The sequence below is a fragment of the Necator americanus genome, chromosome II (assembly GCF_031761385.1).
Source record: "Necator americanus strain Aroian chromosome II, whole genome shotgun sequence".
Lineage (NCBI taxonomy): Eukaryota > Metazoa > Nematoda > Chromadorea > Rhabditida > Ancylostomatidae > Necator > Necator americanus.
The window spans coordinates 2,873,940-2,896,871 of record NC_087372.1 but is presented as its reverse complement, the minus strand read 5'-3'; the positions used below and the strand labels follow the sequence as shown (position 1 = coordinate 2,896,871).

The 22,932-nt window shown below is 38.5% G+C and overlaps 4 protein-coding genes across 6 annotated transcripts; all 4 read left to right on the top strand.

Moving 5' to 3' along the window:
- Nucleotides 1-1,037: 1,037 nt before the first annotated feature.
- Nucleotides 1,038-9,814, top strand: RB195_016709 (uncharacterized protein; the record flags this gene model as incomplete). 2 transcript variants are annotated; one of them, XM_064183366.1, is made up of 15 exons in its annotated part: nt 1,038-1,079; nt 4,892-4,988; nt 5,807-5,952; nt 6,094-6,228; nt 6,290-6,379; nt 6,445-6,576; nt 6,640-6,778; nt 8,108-8,202; nt 8,266-8,388; nt 8,502-8,603; nt 8,659-8,748; nt 8,804-8,848; nt 8,880-8,902; nt 8,973-9,070; nt 9,750-9,814. In XM_064183366.1, the coding sequence occupies 15 exons, from the start codon at nt 1,038-1,040 to the stop codon at nt 9,812-9,814; spliced, it is 1,422 nt and encodes a 473-aa protein (XP_064039246.1). The 2 variants fall into 2 exon arrangements, with proteins under 2 accessions (XP_064039246.1, XP_064039247.1); XM_064183365.1 differs by lacking the exon at nt 9,750-9,814 and having other exon boundaries at nt 8,804-8,902; nt 8,973-9,053.
- A 1,117-nt stretch (nt 9,815-10,931) lies between these two features.
- On the top strand, nt 10,932-12,286 carry RB195_016708 (uncharacterized protein; the record flags this gene model as incomplete). Its single annotated transcript, XM_064183364.1, has 2 exons — nt 10,932-12,171; nt 12,231-12,286. 2 exons carry the CDS (start codon nt 10,932-10,934, stop codon nt 12,284-12,286), a joined length of 1,296 nt encoding a protein of 431 aa, XP_064039245.1.
- RB195_016707 (uncharacterized protein) lies at nt 10,932-12,794 on the top strand (the record flags this gene model as incomplete). The annotated part of the gene is made up of 1 exon (XM_013452826.2): nt 10,932-12,794. The coding sequence occupies one exon, from the start codon at nt 10,932-10,934 to the stop codon at nt 12,792-12,794; it is 1,863 nt and encodes a 620-aa protein (XP_013308280.2).
- A 570-nt stretch (nt 12,795-13,364) lies between these two features.
- RB195_016706 (uncharacterized protein) lies at nt 13,365-19,270 on the top strand (the record flags this gene model as incomplete). Of its 2 annotated transcripts, XM_064183363.1 has the most annotated exons (12): nt 13,365-13,409; nt 15,165-15,220; nt 15,281-15,412; nt 15,469-15,688; nt 16,230-16,310; nt 16,378-16,500; nt 16,554-16,643; nt 16,704-16,861; nt 18,064-18,201; nt 18,259-18,436; nt 18,894-18,993; nt 19,122-19,270. In XM_064183363.1, 12 exons carry the CDS (start codon nt 13,365-13,367, stop codon nt 19,268-19,270), a joined length of 1,470 nt encoding a protein of 489 aa, XP_064039243.1. The 2 variants fall into 2 exon arrangements, with proteins under 2 accessions (XP_064039243.1, XP_064039244.1); XM_064183362.1 differs by lacking the exons at nt 13,365-13,409; nt 18,064-18,201; nt 18,259-18,436 and adding an exon at nt 15,031-15,054 and having other exon boundaries at nt 16,704-16,814.
- Between the last annotated feature and the right edge of the window lie 3,662 nt (nt 19,271-22,932).

Genomic DNA, 22,932 nt, shown 5'->3' with positions numbered 1-22,932 from the left:
TTTGCAACCATATGGAGATGTATAAAAATAAGACAAAAGTTATTAATGATTCAACCTAATATATGGTTTTCTAAGCATACAGAAACGTGTGTGTGCATTCTAACCTCATTTATTCACTCGTTCGTATGATTTGATTTATTCAATTCCTCAGATTCCCAGAGTTTTCGAGAACTCATTATTTGAATCGACAATTCCATTCATTCATTCATCCATTCATTGATGCATTCATTTATGCATTCACTCACTCACTCATTCATTCATTCATTCATTCATTCATTCATTCATTCATCCATTCATTCACTCATTCATTCAATCTTTTGTCACGTAATTGTCAATTTCGCATGATTTTCTCTTGCCTTTCATTATGTTTTCAGGAGCATGTTGTTGATATTTCATAGAAAATTTCTGAAGCAACCTACTATTCAAAGTTTTGATTCCTGGCAATAAGAAAACACCTGGGAATGTTGGATTGTTGCGATAGATTGATCCTACACGGATCTTCATCATTTTCAAAAATCTATTTTCAAAAAAAAAAAATACAAATATTGGGACAATTGGAAGGTTTGCTGGCACCCGCTCGACCAGTTCGAAGAACAATACGAGTCAAGGTTATCAAGGTTTGTCCTCGCTTGGCTTTCATCATTTCCGCTATAGCCCATACAATGGTTTTCCAGGAATTTACTAAAGAAAATATTCCGCGTAACTCTGAACGCAGGGACCCATCAGCTATTAAATGCCAATTCAAATATCAATATTTTACAGGACAGTGGATCAGAGGTATCATGAATTCTATCCAATCGATACCGTACTCTCATATAGCTGAAGCCGACATTCATCGCCAATCGAGTTGATCTTCGAGTCGATATTTATCGATGTACTCACGGACCGTTACGCATAGACACAGGAACGTCAATCTATTTCTCCCATTTATAAAATCTTTTCAGATTTGACAAATTTCCAGAAATTAAACCTCATTCTGTGTGTACGACAGTAATTACAACAGTAATTTCCTTGGAAGCGTGGCACAACGCAGTATTATGACTGTAAAGCTGATTAACGGCTATGGAAATTGTAAATACGTGAGTTTTCCATAAAAGCTAAACATTTTCAGTGTGAAAAACTTGTGTTTTCCATCAAATCATTTCAAACTAATATAATTGCATGTTCTGCCATTCTTCCTGTAATGTTATGGACAAATCAATAAACATAATGAAATACGGATGAAATGAACATAACGAAATCGCTCATGTTTCCTTTGCCACTGGTTGCATGAAGTTGCATGACTTCTAATCCTCAAGATTTTATCCACATTTACAAGTACTTTGATGTCAATTTATTTTGGGAATATGGAGAACTTGAGAAAAATCCGTCTCGGACGGCTAAGAAGCTTATTTTTCGCCCCCTTGACTGCACAGCAGTCTACCATATTCGTTCACAACATTTCCATTCATAAATTCGAATTTCTCACTTATATCTCCTCCTTCTTTTTTCTATTACTGGAACCAGTGACCGCACAAAATCCTTGAAATTGGACCGTTTTGAAGAGTTCCATGCAAAAAGTCCTACAAAATTTGTGCCACAAATTCTAGAATTTTTAGAAATTCTTGCTCAGCTTTCCTTTCTCTTACCTACGATAGTTTTAGAAATTTCAGAATAGGTGGTTCTAGAAACTAAGGCACAAAATTTTAAATAGTAACTTTTTGCACTAAGAATGAAATAAATAGCGCCTAAATATTAGATAGATAGTTTATATTTAAATTACACAAGCTTTTCGGCTAGGATCCTTCCGAAATATCAATCTCACTGACTTGACTTTTCGAGAAGATGAAGGAGTCAAAGTAGAGACGAAATGAAGTTGATTTGAGAAGATTGTTATCTAATGGTGAGTATAAATGATCTTCGGTTTTTTTTTAACTTTTACAGTATCTGATTGCTATACTTTTGGAACAAGAAAGATAGAACTGGGATAATCACATGTGACCTTGGCCATAGTTAGGTCAAAACGACCCGAATCCTGGTATAGAGTATCTGCACTCCACTCGAAGTGACGAGGTTAAGCTAGCGGTTGCAATGGAGGTGGAACCTTCGTTCGCCGCAATTGGACCGCAAGGATGAGTGAGGTCCCACATCGATAGCAGCCGCTAGCTTCACCGCGCCATTTGAGCGTCGAAATTCAGATCGCTTTTACCCGAATACAACAAAGAAACGCTGGGATACAACTCGCTCTCAGGCTCTCACCCTGACTCACTGATTTCATGGCTCAGACATTCCCTTCGAACAACCTTTCCCTTTCAATCTCAGAGAGGGTACTACATGAGGTGTATCTTGAGGAGAGTGTGTATACCAGTACATGGAGTAGAGGCATCATTACCTTGGAAACTTTAAAAACTACGAAACAGTTATTATCGCACAGTTTATCGAGTAATCAAGCACTTTTATCCGTTGGAAAAACATTTATCCACGGAAATCCCTCTCACAACAGCTAATTAGGTCCCCATACGTTTCAATGTGGATAAGTCACTTTCTCAAATGAACAATTGTGAGGATTCCACTTATTTTGCTGGTTCTGCTTCCTCCTTCTCATCATTTGGTTCCTCTTGTTGTTGTTTTTCTTTCGAAAAATAGCGTATTTCGCATATAAATATAGTAAATAAATATAAATATACCATCGTATATAAAATGACGTCATTACCTTCCTTCGTCCTTCAGTTAGTTCAAACAATTATTCTGAATATAAAATAACGTATTCAAAAGTTTTTGAAGTGGAAAATAAAATGAACAAAATAAAACGTTCTTCAGGTGCAACCGAACGTTTTGCAGAGACGTCCAACAAGTCATGAAAGAAATCGATTGCAAACATCTTTGATGTCACATACCCCTTTTCCGACCATAACGAAGAAATTGACATTTGAATTACCACCTTAATGTGAATAATTGATTGCATGGAATTTTTAATTATGGCAAAGATTCAGTATTTATGAGACATATGAGACCAGATCGTGAACATCCTGCTCACTACTTTTAAAACTTTTTAAGACTTTTAAGAAATTGAGCATGATATTTGTCTCTTGGATGGTGAAATGGAATTAGTAACAACACATATTGACATATACGGGACTCATTCCTTTGTTCACCGTTTTCTCCTTCAAAAACAATGATGTCATCGCCGAAACAATCACAACAACTAGATATTATAAAATTCCGGCATATACATATCATTAGCAGCTCGATTTCTAGGAAATGATAACATCCGAAAATAAAAATGTGAAGTTACTACCGATGTGAATTTCCAAAATGGAATACTAGGTCCTCATTTTTATTCTTATGCTCACCATTTACGTCCTTAATTCTCCAATGATTCCTAATTCTATTCTCGACACTAAGGAAGAAGACCTCGAATCTATGTGTATTGCTCATCTCTTATCCTTTCCAATCGATAGACCATTCACTAGGATTAAGGAGACATCCAGTACTCGGCCCATATTTCTCGCCTTCTCTTAAAACATCACAAAAAAAAGTATAGAGGCTAAAATTAGAAAAATGAAAGCAAAATCACTTATAGCTTTAGCTTAAACTGCTCTTGGCAGTCTTTCTTGCATTTGAACTTCGGAAAAAAAGTAAAAAAAGACAAGCGTTCAGACTTAATAGCTCATGTTACATCTTCATCTCACCTCCAAGCGACATTCGTTAAATTGACATGCACTCTTTAAAAAAAGATGTTGCGGTCAAAACAAAAACAAAAAAAAAAAACTCAGTCCACTCGTCAGTAAAAGTCATTAGATACATATGATGTAAGTTTACACTCCTTCCCACTTTTTTACGGTACAAAAACGATCAAAGTAGTGGAAAAAAAAGAAGCTAGGTAGCTGATCCATTAAACAGCTAGACGAAAGAGCAGCCAGCAAAGAAGATCAAGCACCGTAATCGAAGCACAAATTTGCTGGTGGGAAGTGTCGTCTATTAGTAGAAGCACAGTTTCGATTATTTATTACTTCATGATGTCACAGGTAATAAATAACAATAATAATAATAAGTAATAATTAATTAGAGGGGTAGAGTCGGACAACACTTCTGTTGCGATATCTTAACAAATGAATGCAATTCTTTCATACCATCCGAAGCAGACATTTTAAAAAGGGTGAGTATTCAAAAGGGTCACTAGAGGATTACTAGAGTACTTCCACCTTTCTTTAGTAGATATCTCTGGACCATTCATCAACATTCGAACAGTCATTCGTAGTTTGCACAAAGAGCGAACAACCCATTCGGAACAGGTACCAAGAACACAACGGGGGGAAAAGTCATTGGAGGAAGACATTCAGTCTCTCTCTTATTTCTGGAAGTAGATGACTACATTAATCTGGGCCCTAGAACCTAAGCATTAGGCTCAGTGGATCTATAACATGTGAGCTAGAGTTACTAAGAGAAGAAAAAGGAAGATGGGAGTCCAGAAATGAGAGCACGATTGAATGCCCCTCGCCCCTGGCCACATTTCCCTCCACAACGGAACAAACTAACAGACCCAGCGAGTCCCAACTTCACTACCAGAGCCCAGCTGAACCCCTTATCAATCGTTGGTCCACGAACGTCCCCATCCGGACGACGGACTGCCACCGAACGGCTGCGTATCGACGGACGTGATCAATAGTCGACGCGCCGAAAACTGCACGCGACTCGGTGCGTCGCGGCTATTTTGGCGTCCGTATTGATATTCGTATTTGTTTGTTCTAAATGAATGCAGTTTTGCACGATACGACCAGTTTTTTCCGGGTCATGATCACTTTTTTCCCACTTTTCGCCTTTGAATTCCATGTTTTCCATTGGATAACTATTCGTTTGCTTTCCGTGTTTCTTTTTCGAAGTTGGCAATCTGCCCGATCGTTTTTTGCAGTGCGCATTTTACACCATGTCTGAGGAGGCGCAAGTACCAACCATCAACAACACCGAAGAAACAGTGCAAAAATCAACTCCAGTAAAAGAACCAACAGGTGAGATTTCGGCTATACCGTGTTTACAATTGGCTGCTTTTTCGAATATTTCAACCAAGGCTACCCTTCTTATTTATTTACGGTGCTTTTTGTTCTTTTCTTTTTTTTTCCGCTCATTTTATTAACGTTGTAGTACCGTATATTTTGACATGTATTTCCGTGGAAACTGGATTACTTTGCAAGATTCGATTATTTGCACACAACTTTCATAACGTAGAAAAAAAAACTGCTGACAACCTTTGTTTGTATGGTGATTCTTCATTGCTCTTTTTGTGTAGTTCAGATAAGATGTAAGTATACACAAGTTAATCATCTGCTTTTTTGTGCTCTTGAAAGTAGTTGTTCTCATCTTTATGGATTTCATCCTGTAGATCATAGTTAATTTTCGTATGAGGTACTAATCTTAGAACTAATTGGGACTTATATAACCAGTTCTACTTGGAAGAACGTTCATAGGAAGAAATGTAAGTTGTAAAACATCGTAACATCATTGCACTTCTTAGAATGTTAGGAAGCATTATTTCTGAGCAACAACATAATTTTTGAAATGTTTATGCTCCTTATTCGTATGTATACTTAAAGTATTTGGTTTGGTAGGGTTGTGCCTGTTTTTCATCACTGTTTTATTACAAAGTTTTTGGATATAATTCATCATTGGATTAACTGGTGAAAGAAAACTAGCCAACAGTTCTGGTATGTTACAAAATGCCGTCCACCGCTAAAACCACAAAATTGAGCGAGATGTAAAAATTTCATCTTTTTACTTGATGAATATAGACGTTAACAGTTCTCTATCCCTATTATATTTCTATTTCTAGAGCCAGAAGCAGACCCAGCACCGGTCACAGAATCGTCTGTGCCGAACGGTGACTCTAATGGCCACCCAGAAGCTACCATTGCCAATCCTAAACCTTCTGATCCAGTGCCAGCAGCTGAGTCGGTAGAAGAAGTGGTTGAGAAAAAGGTATCACTGAAAATTAATATTGGTGTTACTTTTTGTGTTTGTCTGAGTTGTATGTTTTTCTGTTTCTCCAGATCAAACCTTCAGTCTGCTACTTTTCACTTTTGAAAATGGTGCAACGAGATTGAGTAGTTTTGTATACAGGAGATTTCTATGGATACGACTGAGCCAGCCGAAGCGAGCGAAGCACAAGCTGCTGGTGATGTGCCGCCACAAGATGACAAAGAAGAGAGCGACACGGAGAAATGGGAAGTTGTAGGAGAGGATGAAGTGGCTAAGGTAAGGTGTCAGTCTCTCGCAGTCATTATTGTAGTCCAAATTACTCGATGTGGATGTTCAGGCTAAAGAGGCTGAAGCGGTTCAACGGGAAAAGGAAGCTGAAGAAGCCAAAGCAGTTGAAGAATCTGCCAAACCAGCCGAAGCTGAAGAGGTATTCATTTCATGTTCATATCATGTTTGCAGCAAGAATTATGTTGTTTTTTTTTTCTGGCTGAGGAAGCTGCAGCCGAACCAGCCGGAGCTGCTGATGTTCCCGCAGCTGCGCAGGAACCTGCTGAAGACGATAAGCCTGAAGAGTCAAAACCTGAGGAGGAAGATTTGAAGGAAGACCCTGAGGCAGCAGTGGAGGTTTGAATTTGCACATTCACGGGTGAGATTCTGCGTCTCCTACTGCAGATTTCGACTTTTCAGGAAAAGAAGAAAGAGCCAGCGGCTGAAGACGTAGACAAACATGAAGAACCACTAGCAGAAGAGAACGAAAAGCCGAAAGAGGCTGAGTCGGAGTCTCCTGTTGTAGCAGCTACACCAAGTGGCAGAGGAAGAGGACGCGGTTAGTGTTATTTTGTTCTCGAATCGTTCATTTTTGTAATGCGCTTGATATGGTATTGGTAAACTGCAAAGGGGCGATGTAAGTCTTAGATATTATTATTCAAGGGTATCAGTGCAACTTCCTATCCTATATTCTGGATAATGTTGGTTCTCTTAAAGCCTTAGAATTGAGGATTATTTTCTCACGAGATTTTTCGGAAGAATTATCAGAAATATCTAGCCTACAAGTATGAGCATCTCTTTATCTAAAACTTATTTTTGGAAGGTAGTCTAATAGTTATCTCTTCAAAAGGTGTTTTTATTTTATCGATTTATAGCTAAGGATTGCAATTCATCACGCTATACAAAATTATTTTTGTAGTATTCTAGTGTTAGTTTGACTTGACTTTGAGTTAGGAGACTTTCACATGGCAGCTGAAAAGTTGTTTAATAAATGGTTGTTCTGATTATCATGGTGAGGTACTTTATATTATCGCCGCTTATATTAAACATGTATTCCATATCATGTGAAAAATTGGATGAAGCAGAGATTCAACAGCAAAGTAAGGTTTTTGTAAGATAGGAGTATAGGTGCGATAGGGAGAAGCCTATCCCTCGTCAGGTGAACGTTATCTATCTCATAAGGTGCAGCTCATGTGAAGAGGATCCCTTCTCCACCCGTCCAAAAGTGAAGGGTTTCTTTCGCCAACCTACTTCGACTATGGGAGTAGTGGTTCCAGCATTAGAATAGGGGTTTAATCATTACCAGTTGGTTTCATTATATGCAGTCATTTGTAACGACTATTTACTACTATGACCATCCCTTATTATTTGCACTCACTTAGAGTTATCTGTTTAGTTTTTGTATGATAGTATTACTGCAAAAGGTCAAAACTTTTATTTGTCAACGTAATGCATCCGCTCCCTTCTGAATCCACAGCGTCATGTTGCCATCATGTTTGCATATCACTACACATCATTACTTGGCACAGAGAATATATGTTATAGATTAAGGAGAATGAGCAACGACATTTGTATCATTCGCACTTGGTGCAAAAAACTGTAGAAACACGTATTAGATCCAAATAGTAAATACGTTACGTCGCGTTCTTGATCTGCTATTGTTGTTATCTTTTGATGTTGTACGTACTATTTATGGGATGAGAATGTGGAAAATCAAACCCAAGGGATTGATCCAGAAAGAAGTGCACTTGTCTGTTGAACAATATTTAATTTGAAGGCGTTTTGTTCTTTGTTGTTGTAATGTGTCTGCATAATTTCGCCTGCCAAATGTTAACCTTATGAATTTCCTTCGAGCAAGTATCAATGAAGGTCATGTTCACCTTTATAGGTCGCGGACGTGGTCGAGGTAGACCGGCAGGAGCTACCGCTACACCTCGTACTCCACGGACTCCTCGTACTCATGCACTTCCATCCGAAGATGCAGTAAGTCACATCATTCAGTTCACTCCCACTTTGATTTGATTTTTTTTTATGATTCTGTTCTAGCCATCTTCGATAGCTTCTTCGCGTCCTCGCCGCTCTACATCTACCCGAGTTGATTACGCTAACCCAGATACGTCCACTGTTTTAGCAGAAGTGGATGATGAAATCCCTGGGAAACTTTTCCGGGTAGGTTAAGTTTTCCGAAAACCATACTTATTTTTTTAAAGTGCTGAGATTAATGGTGGAGGTAGAAATCTCTGTATGATCTAAGTTCGTTGGCTCAGCTGCTTTTTCCATAGTCTGGTCGCGGTCGTGGAGGACGCGGGAGAGGACGGGGCCGAGGAAAACGCGGAGGCTCTGACAGTGATAGCGATCAGCCTGCTAGCGACGAAGACGATGTGGTAACTTTTTTTCTTCGAGAAAGGACGTTATTCTATTGATATAACTCTTTTATAGGAGTTCGGTTCTAAGAAGAAACGAGGCGGTGGTCGTGGACGCGGAAGGGGACGTGGACGTGGTAGAGGATCTGCTGCGGGTTCCCATAAAGTAATGATGGTCTTTTATATGTTTGCCTACATGTACTTAGAGTAGTTGGTTTAAGGGTAAGCGACACGATGACTCAGACGATGACGATGATAACGAAGTGGTGTATGATGATTCTAAGTCCGATGATGCAGTTGAGCCTGCTAGCGGTGATGAGGTATATTTCTTGCATTTTTTTACTTCTCCGTTTTCCGGTTGTTATTCGGACGAAAATCCGTTGCTTTTAGGTCATGCCTAAAAAGAAGCGCGCCGCTGGCGCCGACCACAATCTTCCTCCCAAGAAAAGAGGGAGGGCTGCTGATGATTAAAAGGTTTTTATTAAGAGGTATGCAATGCGTATCATGTCATTACATTGTCATTAAATTAGGTTTTATGTAGCGAGTTGGATAGTGCTGTCAGGGTGCACAATCTCGTTTGATCTAACGAATTTTCTACCTAACCCTCAGTGAAGCTGTAGCGTCAAAACCCCCGCCCCTCCTCCTCCTCCTCTCAAAAAAGGAAGAGATTTTGGTGGTAGAGGTGATTAGTACGGCATATGTCATCAATAGTAGATCCGCATATTCTAGGACTAAGTTTCTGGTTTCAAGGTAAGCTCTTTTTTCATGGTGCAGTAGTTAGCGTCTCAGTCTATGCCGCTTTTAATAACAGTTTATTGTTTGTAGTGGAAACACGATATCATCAAGATGAATAAGGTCTCTCGCTATCACTTGATTTCTTGCCTTTCGATTGATCCTATTGTATGGCACACCTATACAAAAAAACAAAACCTGTTTTTCTATGTTTGATGTTACACTGAAATCAATTTCTAGTTGACAGTTTCTTCGTTCCATTTCTATGCATATTTACGATAATAATAGTTGGTATTTAGCTCACAATTTGTTTGTAAAGTGCATTTATGTAATTGTGATTCAAAGTTTCTTTTCTTCTGGAATTTTCAAGATAGAAATTTCGAACGGTGTTCAACAATGATGGAGGTTATTTGTCAATTGCGATCATTCTTTTAGGAAGTTGTCCTGCAACGGCTTCTTCAACTCATGTGTTATATGGATTCGCCTCAGTATCTGTATAATCTCTGCCAGGTACTCCTCCATTAATCCGTGTTTGTTGTTGATATGATCTATACCGTTTGCATTTGATTTCTCAATTTTTTCTCTTAATCATCCGACGAACTTTGTGGTTTATGTCTAACCTCGCGACTACCTTATAAGCACCGTTTTGGTTCTTTCGAGGCTACCACAAGATGCTTGGCTTTTTTGAGCAATGTTTAGTCAAGAGGGTCTCGTGTAGACATCAACACACTCTCGTTCTGTTGTTGTACATATGGCTGTTGTAGAGTTATCCAGGTCTCATCTTTTTGTTTTAATGCGATATTTATGCCATTTCGGCGTTAGGAGTGGAGATGAGTGTTTGTGCATGTCTTGGGACTGAACCATCATCTCGCCAGAGCAAGTTGTTCGGGCCGTTGCTGCTCCTTGGTCTTAGTAGCTTTCGGTTAACAGTGCTACGTCACAGAATCGTTCTCACAACGCAATACCTACTATAATTAATAGTAAAAGAAAAAATGGGAGCAGTAAATTTGAATGATCAGGAAAAAGCCAGGACTCTACAGTAGTCCTAATATTTGTTTGCATTCGTATACTTAGAGAGGCTGCATAGTCGCATTTTGAGTGGGGAAGAACAATTTCTAGCCTGGTACTGCACAGATCTCTGAGGAGTTGGCCAAGGCCCGCCAAACTTGATGTCTGTTTTATCCTGTTCTTGTAAAATTACAGTTGTTTCTATGTTATCTTAGAGTGAGCTAATTTTGAAAGTTATCGGAGGTGTGTTTCGTCATATTGCCGTACGTTATGCATCTCCTACGTCTCGAAATACTCCTCTACTTTCAAGCATGTTTATTCCTGTATCATGCTCGTCGTTCGATTAGATGAGATGTTGTTGTTCAAAAATTATCAATAATATCTGATTATCTTGTAATCTGATTCCTGACAGCATGCAAAGAATGCTTACTTGAAGCTGTATTATGACGTTATATGTTAATAAACTCTTTGTTTGTCGGGAGTTTGTGGTTATTTATGGTTTTGGAGCTCCATGAATGATGCTCAGTGAAACGTATCTGTGAAATTTTTTTTCTTCGAAATTCAAATCTCTGATATGCAAGTAGTCTAAAATTCCAGGTCGAACTCCCAATGATCGAGCTTTTTGCAATCTTCACGAAGGGAGGGTTTGGATTATGGGCGTTCCAGGAGGGAGCAGACCGTTTTGTAGAGGCAATCAATGCTTTCATCAAAGACGTCCTCATCCAAGAACGCGCAGTAACTCATTTCAAATACAATGACGTTACCATCAAATTTATTCTAGACAACGAATTTGAGCTGGTGTTTGTAGTTATTTACCAGTCTGCAATTCAGTTGTCTTACACGGATAAGCTTCTCACAGATGTTCGTCAGCGGTTTCGCGACATGTACAAGAATGTGCTTTTAAACAAGCAAGTGCTTTATCAGTATGGACAAGAGTATTTTCGTCATTTCGAGAACGAATTCGTCAACATCCGTGATGATCTGATGAGAATGAACGTTAGGTCGACTGCTCTTCCGAAGAAACCTAGAACGTTCCAAGAAAGTGCGAAATCACAGAAAACCATAGAGTCTATTATTGTTAGTCGTCCTGGAGAGGAGAAGAAGCAGAAAAAGGTTGAGCCATCAAAAAAGATCATAAAAGAGGAGACTACCATAGTTTCCACGGATTCGGGCAGCGATGTAGGCTCTACTCCTGGTTCGCCAACCGATGACATTGTCAAAAGGAGAGAGCAGTTCTTGCGTAAGATGAATGCGAATCCCAAAAAGGCTGCTCCGAAGACACCAGACACTGAGACAAAGAAGAAAGGAAAACAAGCGCGTGTGTGGGAGCTGTCTGGCGATACGAAGAATGCCACTAATCTTGACTACTCTGGTGACAAAGACAAGTCGCAAGCGAATGGTCGTGATGAGGAAGATTTGGCGTTTATTAGTGAGCAACGTAAATTCGTTGGTAAATCTGCTGAACTGCAAGGGTTTTCTGATGAAGAAAGTGACGGCGAAGAAGAAATTGTGGCCACTAAAGCCAGCGGTGGATGGTTTGGTGCATTCAAGAATTTAGTCGGTAACAAAAAGCTTACAGCTGAGGACATACAGCCAGTCCTTGAGACGATGAGGGAGAATCTGATTCTGAAGAATGTGGCCGCGGAGCCAGCAGATAAGATCTGTCAGTCCGTCGAACGAAAGTTGGAAGGCAAGGTTGTTAGTACCTTTAGCCGAGTCAGCTCTGAAGTGAAGGAAGCTGTCAGGGAGTCTCTCACTCAGCTGCTTACTCCGAAACGTCGTGTTGACATCTTGCGTGACATTGCGGAGGCAAAACACGAAGGACGTCCATATGTGGTCGTGTTTTGTGGTGTGAATGGAGTAGGCAAAAGTACCAATCTGGCAAAGATCACTTTCTGGCTCAACGAGAATCACTTTCGAGTCCTTATCGCTGCGGGAGATACTTTTCGTGCTGGTGCTGTTGAGCAGCTGCGAACTCACACCAAACATCTCAATGCCCTTCATCCAAATTCGGTTCAACTATTCGAACAAGGATATGGAAAAGATTCGGCGAGTCTAGCTGCCGCTGCTATCGGAATTGCTGCAGAACGTGCCATTGATGTAGTATTGGTCGACACTGCTGGTCGTATGCAGGATAACGAACCACTTATGCGAGAGCTTGCGAAGCTGATACGAATAAACGAGCCAGATTTAGTACTGTTTGTCGGTGAAGCACTAGTTGGAAATGAAGCTGTGGATCAACTGGTCAAATTTAACCAAGCGCTTGCGGACAACGCAACTCCAGGAGCTGCTCCTCGTCTTATTGATGGCATCGTACTGACTAAGTTCGACACTATCGATGATAAGGTTGGGGCTGCAGTCTCTATGGCTTACATTACGGGACAACCGATAGTCTTCGTTGGTTGTGGGCAGACATACTCGGATTTACGTAATCTTAACATTGGAGCAGTTGTTTCCGCTCTTCTCAAGTGATATACTAACTTCTAGAAGTATTATTCTAAGCATTTTCCCAAGGAAAGAAATTTGTTTTCTTTCATCTCCCGTCATTTTTCCTCTCAGCTAACCTGTTCTATTGTTGTGCAATGGGCTTTTCCACTTTTTGGCTACACTTATTTTTTTCTGGTGAGATTTCTATTTTGGTTACGAGGTCTTCTCTGTGTTAAATGTTGCTTGTTCGTTATATAGGATTGTAAGATTTCTGGGCAGCTCATCCGAATGGTTTATATGACACATTGCCAGCATAATCGCTTTGATTCTGTGCCAAAAAGAGGTACAATATATGATTTAGAGAACTTTATTTATAGTGATAGTCTTGAAAAGTCAGTTCTTTTCTTGTTTTCTGTTGAAATCTGGGGTGAGATGCCCTGCAAATGTCTTATGGTTGTTGTCCATATACTGCAAACACATTCCCACTAAATGTATAGTTCTATCTCATTAATGTTCTTTCCTCAACATCTGGTTCTAATGACTATTCTGTGATTCGTGTTATAGTCTGATTTTTGCTATTATAGAAATGGATCAGTAATGTATAAAGTTTTAGGTATGAAGGTGAGGTGTGAGCAACTTCTATCGGAACAAATATTGAAGGTGACTGACATTTTGGCAAGCGTTTGAATCTGCTTCAAAGAAAAAAATCACCATATAATGAGCAGAAGTTGCAGAGTTGGCGAATACACATTTTATACCACGAAATAGCATTTTAATTAGTATAGACAGGTTAAAATAGAGTCCAATAAAGGATGATCTGGCAGCATCTTCCTTGGATTGATTAAAATGTGTTTGTTGATTCGTATAACTTGTATGATTTGTTATTTTCTCTGCCAACATCTACTGAAATGGCGAATGAGCTAAATGGAGGGTAATAGCCTCTCATGAAAGCTGTTTTGATCGACTTAACAGTTGGCGGCTAAGTGAAGTTTCACCAAAGTGGAACCCTATTTCAATACGTCTTCTTCGAAAGTTTACTGGCATAATGTTTTTGTTGTTCTGTTGCCTTTGAGGTTGTCTAATCCCACATTCAAACACTTATAAGGAGAAGTACATAGGAGACCGTCATGATAAGTTAACGTTTTAGAGAACAAGGCGATGAGTAGCGTTTGTTAAGGAATGGCGAATGAGCTAAATGGAGGGTAATAGCCCCTCATGAAAGCTGTTTTGATCGACTTAACAGGTGGCGGCTAAGTGAAGTTTGTTAAGAGTCGATAGTTTAACGGTACTAAGACTTGTAATTTTATATCACTTCATTAGGAAATGTGTGATTTATCACTTTGTAGAAATTTGTACTTAGCGACACATCTAATCAAACACAAATAAAAATCAGTCGCCAAGACACAACATCACAGCGAAGAAGGTCCCTAAATGAATACAATTGGTGAAACATCTTATATATTCTTCGAGATGCTAAAAGGAGGAAGATAGGTTCGACCAACAACGATAGTATGACTCGATCGATTCGATCACCAAGTCGGCACTGGATGGATGTTCAAAAGAAGTAGGTCATAGGATTAGCTCGGGAGGTTATTTCCATTATAGGCAAGTTCGTGCACAGTACCAGCAAGGCACTGCTCCTATCCATAAAATTACCACATGCTCTCCTTCCCTAACATGGCATAAAGTTTTTGTACGTAGGATCACAGTGACTCTACTTGCTAGAACACTCACTACATTCGCCGGTTTGGTCAGATTAGCAGATCTACTACGAGCAGAGTAATTTTTGGGAGCCAGGAACCGTTGCAAGAACACAAGCAATGTTAATTCAAAAAATACTGCAATAAGCTATGTAAATAGAACGTCAAGGTCATTGAAAAGTAACCCCTATATGAGACCGTAGATCTACGGTCTTATCTGTGGTTACATATCTGAGATTGGATCGTCGTTGTGAAAAATGTACGTTGTTCCGTAGATCGATGTCGGTTTGTTACGTCATCAGATGTAGTTCTAAAGTTGGAAGTAGAGGAGAATTTTTGTTTGCGCATACCTTTAAGAAGAATGATCACACTGTAGAAATATGCTGCGTCTGTCCTTACTACTAAACGACTATAGTCTTCAAGAAGCTACATCTGACTAAGGGCCTCCAATCTTCTCCATATTTCTTTGCAGGATGATATATGATATTCCTGGAATAGTTGAGAAGCGAAGGGTTCTGATCCTAAGTCGAACGGTGCTACTGTGGCATTCTCAAGTGTTTCCGCTGGTTTCTCCAGCTAAGATGAGATGTTATCAGATTCTAAAGGTTTTGTGAAGGCATCTGACCGATTAAACGTCAGGAGCTGAGCTTTAAAGAGTTGCAGTATGAGGTAACACGCATGGAAGAAAGTGTCTATTGATTTTTTTACGTTACAGTCCGACGAGCATCGTTCAAAAACTCCCGTTGATCCTGACGTTGAGAGCGCTCGAAAGTAAGCCGGTGACATTTTGTTAAAGTTATGAGACCCATTCAGTTATCTCATAAATTACAGCTATGTGAAAGTACGCTGTTCAACTACTGCTCTCGTGATAGTTTCACTAATTATTCTTTGCTACATTATTTTGGACAGTGGTAGCCGTTCCATTCAGAAAGCTACGCATGTATCCTGTCAAAATCCATGCAGGTACGTCTTATGAACATTTCAGAAATCCAAGATGAGAAAACCATATTTGCTTTTAGAATTGAGTTTGTGGAAAGTATTCCTACTGGATTGAACTTCTCCGGCGGTCCAGTTCACCGTCCTACTCATGAGGCGTGGCTGGATCTACTTAGTAACGCGAATAAGACAATTCATATTGCTGCCCTATATTGGAATCTCAATTCGTCCGAATATCCAACAGCGGAATATGGACGCCATGTATATGATCAGTTAGTCGATGCCGGACGACGCGGAGTGGATGTACGTTTTTTTCCATTAAAAACATTTCTGTCTCAGTTTCCAATTAGACAATTGTTGGCGCTTTCTCGGTTTTGTCACATCTCCCCCCTATTCTTTACTTATAATACTTTGACGGGGGAGCCAATGCAAGCATTTTGTAGTATTTCTGATGTATGAATAGTTGCCGAAGATCTACATACGTGCATTGCACTAATTATTATTATTTACATTACATTGCACGACTTATGTCAAAAATTCTAGCGCCGCTCAGAACATTTTATTTTTACTACGATCCAATTCTTCATTGAAGTGTAATCGAAAATCCGAGCCAGATTCTATGAATTTCGGGTCACGCTTACGAATTATGGTTATGACTTTACAGTCCGCAGGAGCTGTGTTGTGAGATGCAACGGTGTTTTCTATTTTCTGGATTCTTATCTCTATCCCAGACCTCTTTGTCTTGCGCTAGCAAAATGCACACTAGCTCCTAGTTCCTAATGAGTTTATCCCGTTACCTCAACAGACAGTAGGGGAGCACTTGATTTGTTCTTTTTATTATTAGATACGAATAGCACAAGATGTCAGCAAAGGTTTGTCCGATAACGAAGATTCACGTCGACTTGCCGAAAAAGGTCTTGCTCAGGTAGCATTAAAAGTAGATATTATGGATTTCTTATGTAGAATAACTCGATGGATTGCATACAGTTTAGGTGCGTACGGTGGATTTTAATAGATTGCTCGGCTCAGGAGTTTTACACACAAAATTCATCATAGTTGACATGATGGACATCTATCTTGGCTCTGCAAACATGGACTGGAAATCGTTAGCTGAGGTTATTTTGCCGCTTTTTGGCTCTGTTCTAGGTTTTGGAAAGTTTATTTCTAGGTGAAAGAACTTGGTGTTCACATTCAAAACTGCCCATGTCTTGCTGAAGATCTGCACAAAATATTTAGGGTGTACTGGCACCTCGGGAAGGTAAGTGCTAGGCTTCATACCGTGCTTTATAGCTAATTGCTGTTTCGTTTCTGATTCCAGACAGGCTCAAAAATCCCACGTACTTGGCCAGCAAAATTCGAGACATCATTCAACATCGGTTCACCAATGGAAATGATTTTGAAAGGCGTGAAGACTGATGTGTTTATATCGGTGAGCTTTTGTCGAATGAACATTGAATTCAAAAGAAGAAAAGCGTGGTAATGTGTAGTTCTGTGCTTTTTAAAGAAGAATTTTAAAACTATCTATGCATTTCTGAAGCTCATATGGAGGTTTATTCGTGCTGTGTTTAATTAATTATCTAATTATGTTGATTGTAGAGGTTTGTAGGATATGACTGATAGATAGGGTGTAATAAAAAACAACACGATTGAATTGTCAACTTTCGAAGTCTATAAAAGCAGCCCCGATGTTCAAAAATTTGTTTGATTTTGTACCTTATAGTCATAACCTTTAAGTCTTCATAATAGCTAAGAATGACACCGCCACTGGTCCAACAATTAGTAACAACTTACTATTTTTTTGGATTTCCAAACTTTATTATAAGGATTGAAGCCGGAAACGTGGTGAGTGAACGAGATCACCGGCTGTCGATAGTGCTAAATCAATGTTAACTGATCAGTGATCACTTCTGTCACTTTCATGTATCGCACGTTTTTCCTCGATGTAATGATGCCGTTTTTGAAACTACGAGAAATAAAGTTACCAACTGTTTACATCAAAACATAATTCTAGAAACAGGCTACTATTTATTAATTAAAATATTTCACACAGTGCTATGTCTTAGTTACGCAGGGGAACTTTTGCCTACAGAAAAAGCGACGAGTATCACATGAATAAAGGGAGTTTACGAGATAAATTGAAAGAGAAGGATTACTATTTTCTACCTAACAGATATGAAAGTGATAGTTAATCAACATCTCTGTTCCAATAACCCAATATTCGCGCGCATTTTACAGTAAACCTTTGCTTTGTGTCAAGAGGTCACAGCCGTTGGGCGCAAATGAACAAAGTTGCGAAAAATGAATGCGATTTTGAAAGATTACCAGCAGTTCACTGTGGTTTTCTTCAGAACTTTAGCTTATTGTTATTGTTATTACCATTTATTCTTTTAATTATATCATTATTGTTATTATAATTTTATTATTACCACTTATTACTCGAGCAGTAGTTTTAACCGTTGTGCGAATAACTTACTATCAAATATATCTTCTATTTAAATAATAGGTAGCAGGATATCATCTATGTATTATCCTAGAATCACATTTATTCCGTGGACTGCAAACTCCTTGAACAATGTAAAAGAACACGATTTACATTGTTTTTTTCTTTTATTTTGTTCTTTCAACTCTTTTGATGAAGTTACGAGGTTAGTGGATCTGTAACTGCTTTCATTTCGGAGTTCACCGGCACCATTTAACACAAAACATCGTGAACATGATTTGCAAACAATTATTGCTCTCATTTCCTCCGCTGAACGAACAGTTTGCGTGTCTGTTATGGATTTCATACCACAGACGTTGTATATGGGCAATAACAGGTCTGTTCAAGAATCCAAAACTACCGTATTTGTATATTTATTTGGCGTTGTTTACAGTTATTGGCCTTTTATTGATGATGCAATTCGTATGGCAGCTTTCCGTGGTGTTTCGGTAAAGCTCCTAGTGAGCAACTGGGAACATTCCCGTCCTCAGGAGTTGGTATTCCTCAAAAGCCTTATTGCTATAAATGATGCGCTGCCGAGAACAAAGCGTGGCAAAGGAAGTATTCAAGTGGTTAGTTGTAGTGCATGTGTTTGTTTGAAGATCCTATAATGCTAAAGAAATGGAAGAGAGAAGTAAAGACAGCTGTTTTTTCTATGGTGACAGTAAAAATCTGTCTCAATAGCTGTTATTCTAGCGGCTGAGGCGTGAGCAGGGTTATTTGAGTGATACAGTTATGAAGATTATTTCTATCTTTTTTTCTCTCACTACTCTCTTTTTCATTACTTTTCGAATATAACACTTCCGCAAAAGCCTTGCCAGGGATTACCTGTTCTGACTTGAAACTTTTCTGGGAATTTTCCCCTTTACTGTTATATACTTCATTATATTTTATTATAATATTAGAAAAATATGGAATATTTCTACACTACGTTTTTCTGAGCATTTTCCTATTTACATCATTGCGCTATTAGCTACATAAGAGGATTCAGTACGTCAGTTCGGTTTCGTATGGTCTTTGCCTTTTCAGAAACTTTTCACTGTGCCTGCAACTGAAGAACAACGAAAGATTCCATTTGCTCGTGTAAACCACAACAAATACATGGTGACAGATCAGACGGCTTATGTTGGTGAGTTTGCAGTCCAACTTTACCTTGTCTTTTATCGTTATTATTTGTGAGCTAAAGAAGAGAAAGAGAAGTGAAGAGGTCCCTGAGGTCCGGAGCGTTTGAGTACCTGAATTTGGAATCTTTATCAGGTACTTCGAATTGGGCTGGCGACTATTTCATCACAACGGCTGGTGTAGGACTGGCTATGACTAGTCATGGAGAAAACGGCATCGTTCAGCAGCTCCAGGCTATTTTTGACAGAGACTGGGATTCACCATATGCTTCACTGATCGGATAGTGACAATGATCTTGGTGGTAAGACCGCATGGATCTGTGTCCTATTCCGAATTTATGTGTATAACTTTTTTTTCTAAGCGTACTCAGCTAGTTGTGACAATGGGTGCTCACCAAAGATTTGTGTTTTTTTGCATTAATTTCTTTTTCATGGTGGTCGTTTACGGATCGGCATTACATCGCTCAGATATCCAGTTCACTTAACCATTTTTTACTGGTAATGATGCTCAAGTATGAATTAATAATTAGGTTAATTATTTCATTAAAAAAACCACTTTATTTGTGCTTTTATGTCGAGAATGATCTACATTCGCTATCGATGTTACCATTCCTCTGGTTGTTGCTCTCAATTCTTGCAGGGATAAATGGATTATTGTTTAAATTTGCAGTAAAGGAGTCTTTTAGAACAAACATCATTGAATGTCTTCGGAATCTTTGGTTTTGATACTGTTCTTGGCCTTAGTGAATCCCTATTTTGTGTTGAAAATCCATAATCATCTAAAGATGAACGCATTCAGCCCGCAGATCAAGAAAATACTTCGATAAATGCTCAAATTTTTATAGATGCAACTAAATTAGTTACCATGTAAACGTTATTAATGTTAAAAACCAGATATCTTTCAACATACTTTGTTATTATTTTAGTACTATTTTTTTTAAATATAGACATCCATGTCCAGCTTTACTCATGCACCTGGCATTAGGAACGATGTACTTGCTGTTTTTCGCTGGAATTAGTAGTCCGATTGCAATAACAGTGTTCGTTAATGTTCTGATGTCTACATTTCCTCTTTCTGTGCCAGTTACTATGATACTATCCATATGGGAGTATCGTCAGTTCTTTCTGGTAAAACTGGGGCTTGCGGAACCTACTTAGAAGTTCAACAGTAGCTGTTGATATGCGTGAAGAACTGCAAGTTCAAATCCGTTTGAAATAAGCACGAAGAAAAAAGTTCTGAAGACTATGTTTGATTCAATAGGCATAATTTTCATGAAAAGAACATAGAAGCGACCAGAAGTTCTGCTGTATACAAGAAGTTCGGCTGGAGCGCGCCACCGCATCTTCCGCTCCGTTTTTTACTGCAATTAGGAAGAAATGGACGGAAACACCCACCTCTCCATAATCTACGATCTCTTATAAGAAAACTCGACCTGAAATCTGCACCATTCGTGGGGTGATGCCTTTAACGTCTGTCGAGGGAAGGTTTGGGAACCACACGTTGTGAGTGTGAATAAGCCCCAACACCACATACTGTTTACTGCATCACGACAGTTGTTGGCAAAGTTCTATTCAGTCAAGTGTTTTCCTTTGAATAATCCAGTTGACATGCGCTAACAGCTGTTCGACTCGAATTCGGAACCGTTTCAAGTGTGTCAGTCCGCGTATGCGAGTTGCAGAGCCCGGTCGATGTATCAGGTCAGTACTTTTGTCCTTTCATACAAGTCTGGCACTAATCTATCAATCCCGCTGCACTCGCTCGTTTATCCGAAAACTCGTTTATCCAACACATCGAAGGGACTTCATATGGCAGCGGTAGGGCATGAAAAGAAAAAAAAATGAAATGGGCAAACAAAATAGAACCTAAGTGATTTATTTTAAGGATTTCTGAACACCGCCCACGAGTACAAAAGATCCGAACGTGAATATTGTTACAAAAAAGACCTCCTTTTCCATGCTGCACACACAGAACTAACCACCCTTTTTGATGAGGTGGTTTTGTACGAGGATTAACCTCAAAACATTACCAATATCCAATTAATTAATTAATTTAATATTCAAATTTCACTTGAATTAGGCATGATTGAAAGGAGTGAAATCGAATGATCCCCAGATGAAAAAAAGGGAAGTTTATGTGAATTCAAAACAATGTGAACGTGATCGATGATCGCTTAGTGAAACAACCTTTGATTTCATCCTTAAATATCTTCTGATTAGTATTGTACATACAATTCCCCTGATAAATATCAGAATACTTTGAAGAAGATAATCAACATCTCCATAGTAACCTGATCTCGATAAATACATCACTGTAACATTGTCATTAAGAGAAATTTTAGGTTTCTTCGGACCAATTACACGTTTTTATATTATTATGTATTATGTATTATTATTATTATATATTATTATAGGCATATATTTGTATGTATTGATCAGGAACTAGTAATAAATTTGATATGTTAGTTTCGTAGGATTCGATAGCAATTCGATTTTATACGACCGGATGAACAATGAATAGCTGAAGTAGAAATTCCACGATTTTTAGGAAATCCCATCCACTTTCCTACTTACTTGAAAATTGACGAAGCTGTCTTCTATGGCTACGGAATTTCAAACTTTCTAGTGTCTTTTCTAATTTTGAATCTTTAGTTTGTATTTCCAGTTTTAACACATGTTGGCGTCATCTTTCTTCGATAATACCATAATCATATTTACACTAATCTATCATATTTATTTCTTTAAGATTGTTTTCCGGAGCCTGCGATACATTTGCGTTGAGTGCTAATGAAAACTATGATTAATAGAGTTTTTTTGTGAAGCAAACTGGACTTGACTACTATTTCTAGGCTTTCTTATCTGACTATGTTAATATTTTTGTTAGTAGTTAGTATTTTTATTCCATCTTTAATCCTAGAGCTGATTAGTCACAGCGTAATTTCGTATACTTTTTATCGGCCAATAGAATTTCTACTACAATACATAATAAGGAAATCTGTATTTTTTATGTTTTGTTCAGGAAGACAGATCTATTCTAAGCGGTATTTTTATTCCATCTCTAATCCTAGAGATGAATAGTTACAGCGTAATTTCATATACGCATTGAGGATCATTTTAGCATAACCAATTCCCTAAAAAGTCCTTCCTAGATCTTCTTTGCGTACTGCTCACATCGGTTAAAACTCTTTTTTTTTGTCGTTTTGTTAAAATTCCGGTCCTGGTATTATATCATATTCACTGAGAACTAAAACCTCTATAGCGAATCTTCCTGAATCTCCTGCGGTTAGAATTTTCACTGTAGTACATAGTGTGGAAGTCAGAGAATTCTTTACTTTTTGCCCAGGAAGGAGAAACAGTATGAAAAAGACTCGTCAGAATGTTGAAAAATCGCTTTTTTTCAGAATTTTTATATTAAAGAAACGTTACGGTTGTTAGGTTTGTGTCACTTATCTGTAAAACTGGATTCTAATAGGTGTTGTGTGCATATAGCAAAGTTTTTGGCTGATAATATTTCAGAAATGTTCATAACATTAGTTCAAATAGTCCTAACATGTGTTTGTAATTATTAAATAAATAAATAAATAATTCAAAGGACAAAGCGCTAGGTAAAATGTTATGAATCTTCCCTATAATGCGGTTAAAAGCGTATATTCGAAATAAGTTCAATTAAATGTTGTGTATGAATTCAGTCAGTGTTACGAATTTTTCTTTTCGTAATATGAATAGGGTGAAATCGAATACTCGTCGTTAAAGTTACTTGATTGCCGCCTTCGACAGAATTCCAATTTCCAGTCGACTAGCAACTTTCCGATGGGCTCGGATCACGAACTGATGATGGAAAGAAGCTATTTCATAGTGGTGGAATGCATTTGTGGATTCGCAATCGCAATCAATACTTTATTTCTTCTTCTCTTGTTCAAAGTTCACCTGAGAACAATAGCAATTTATAA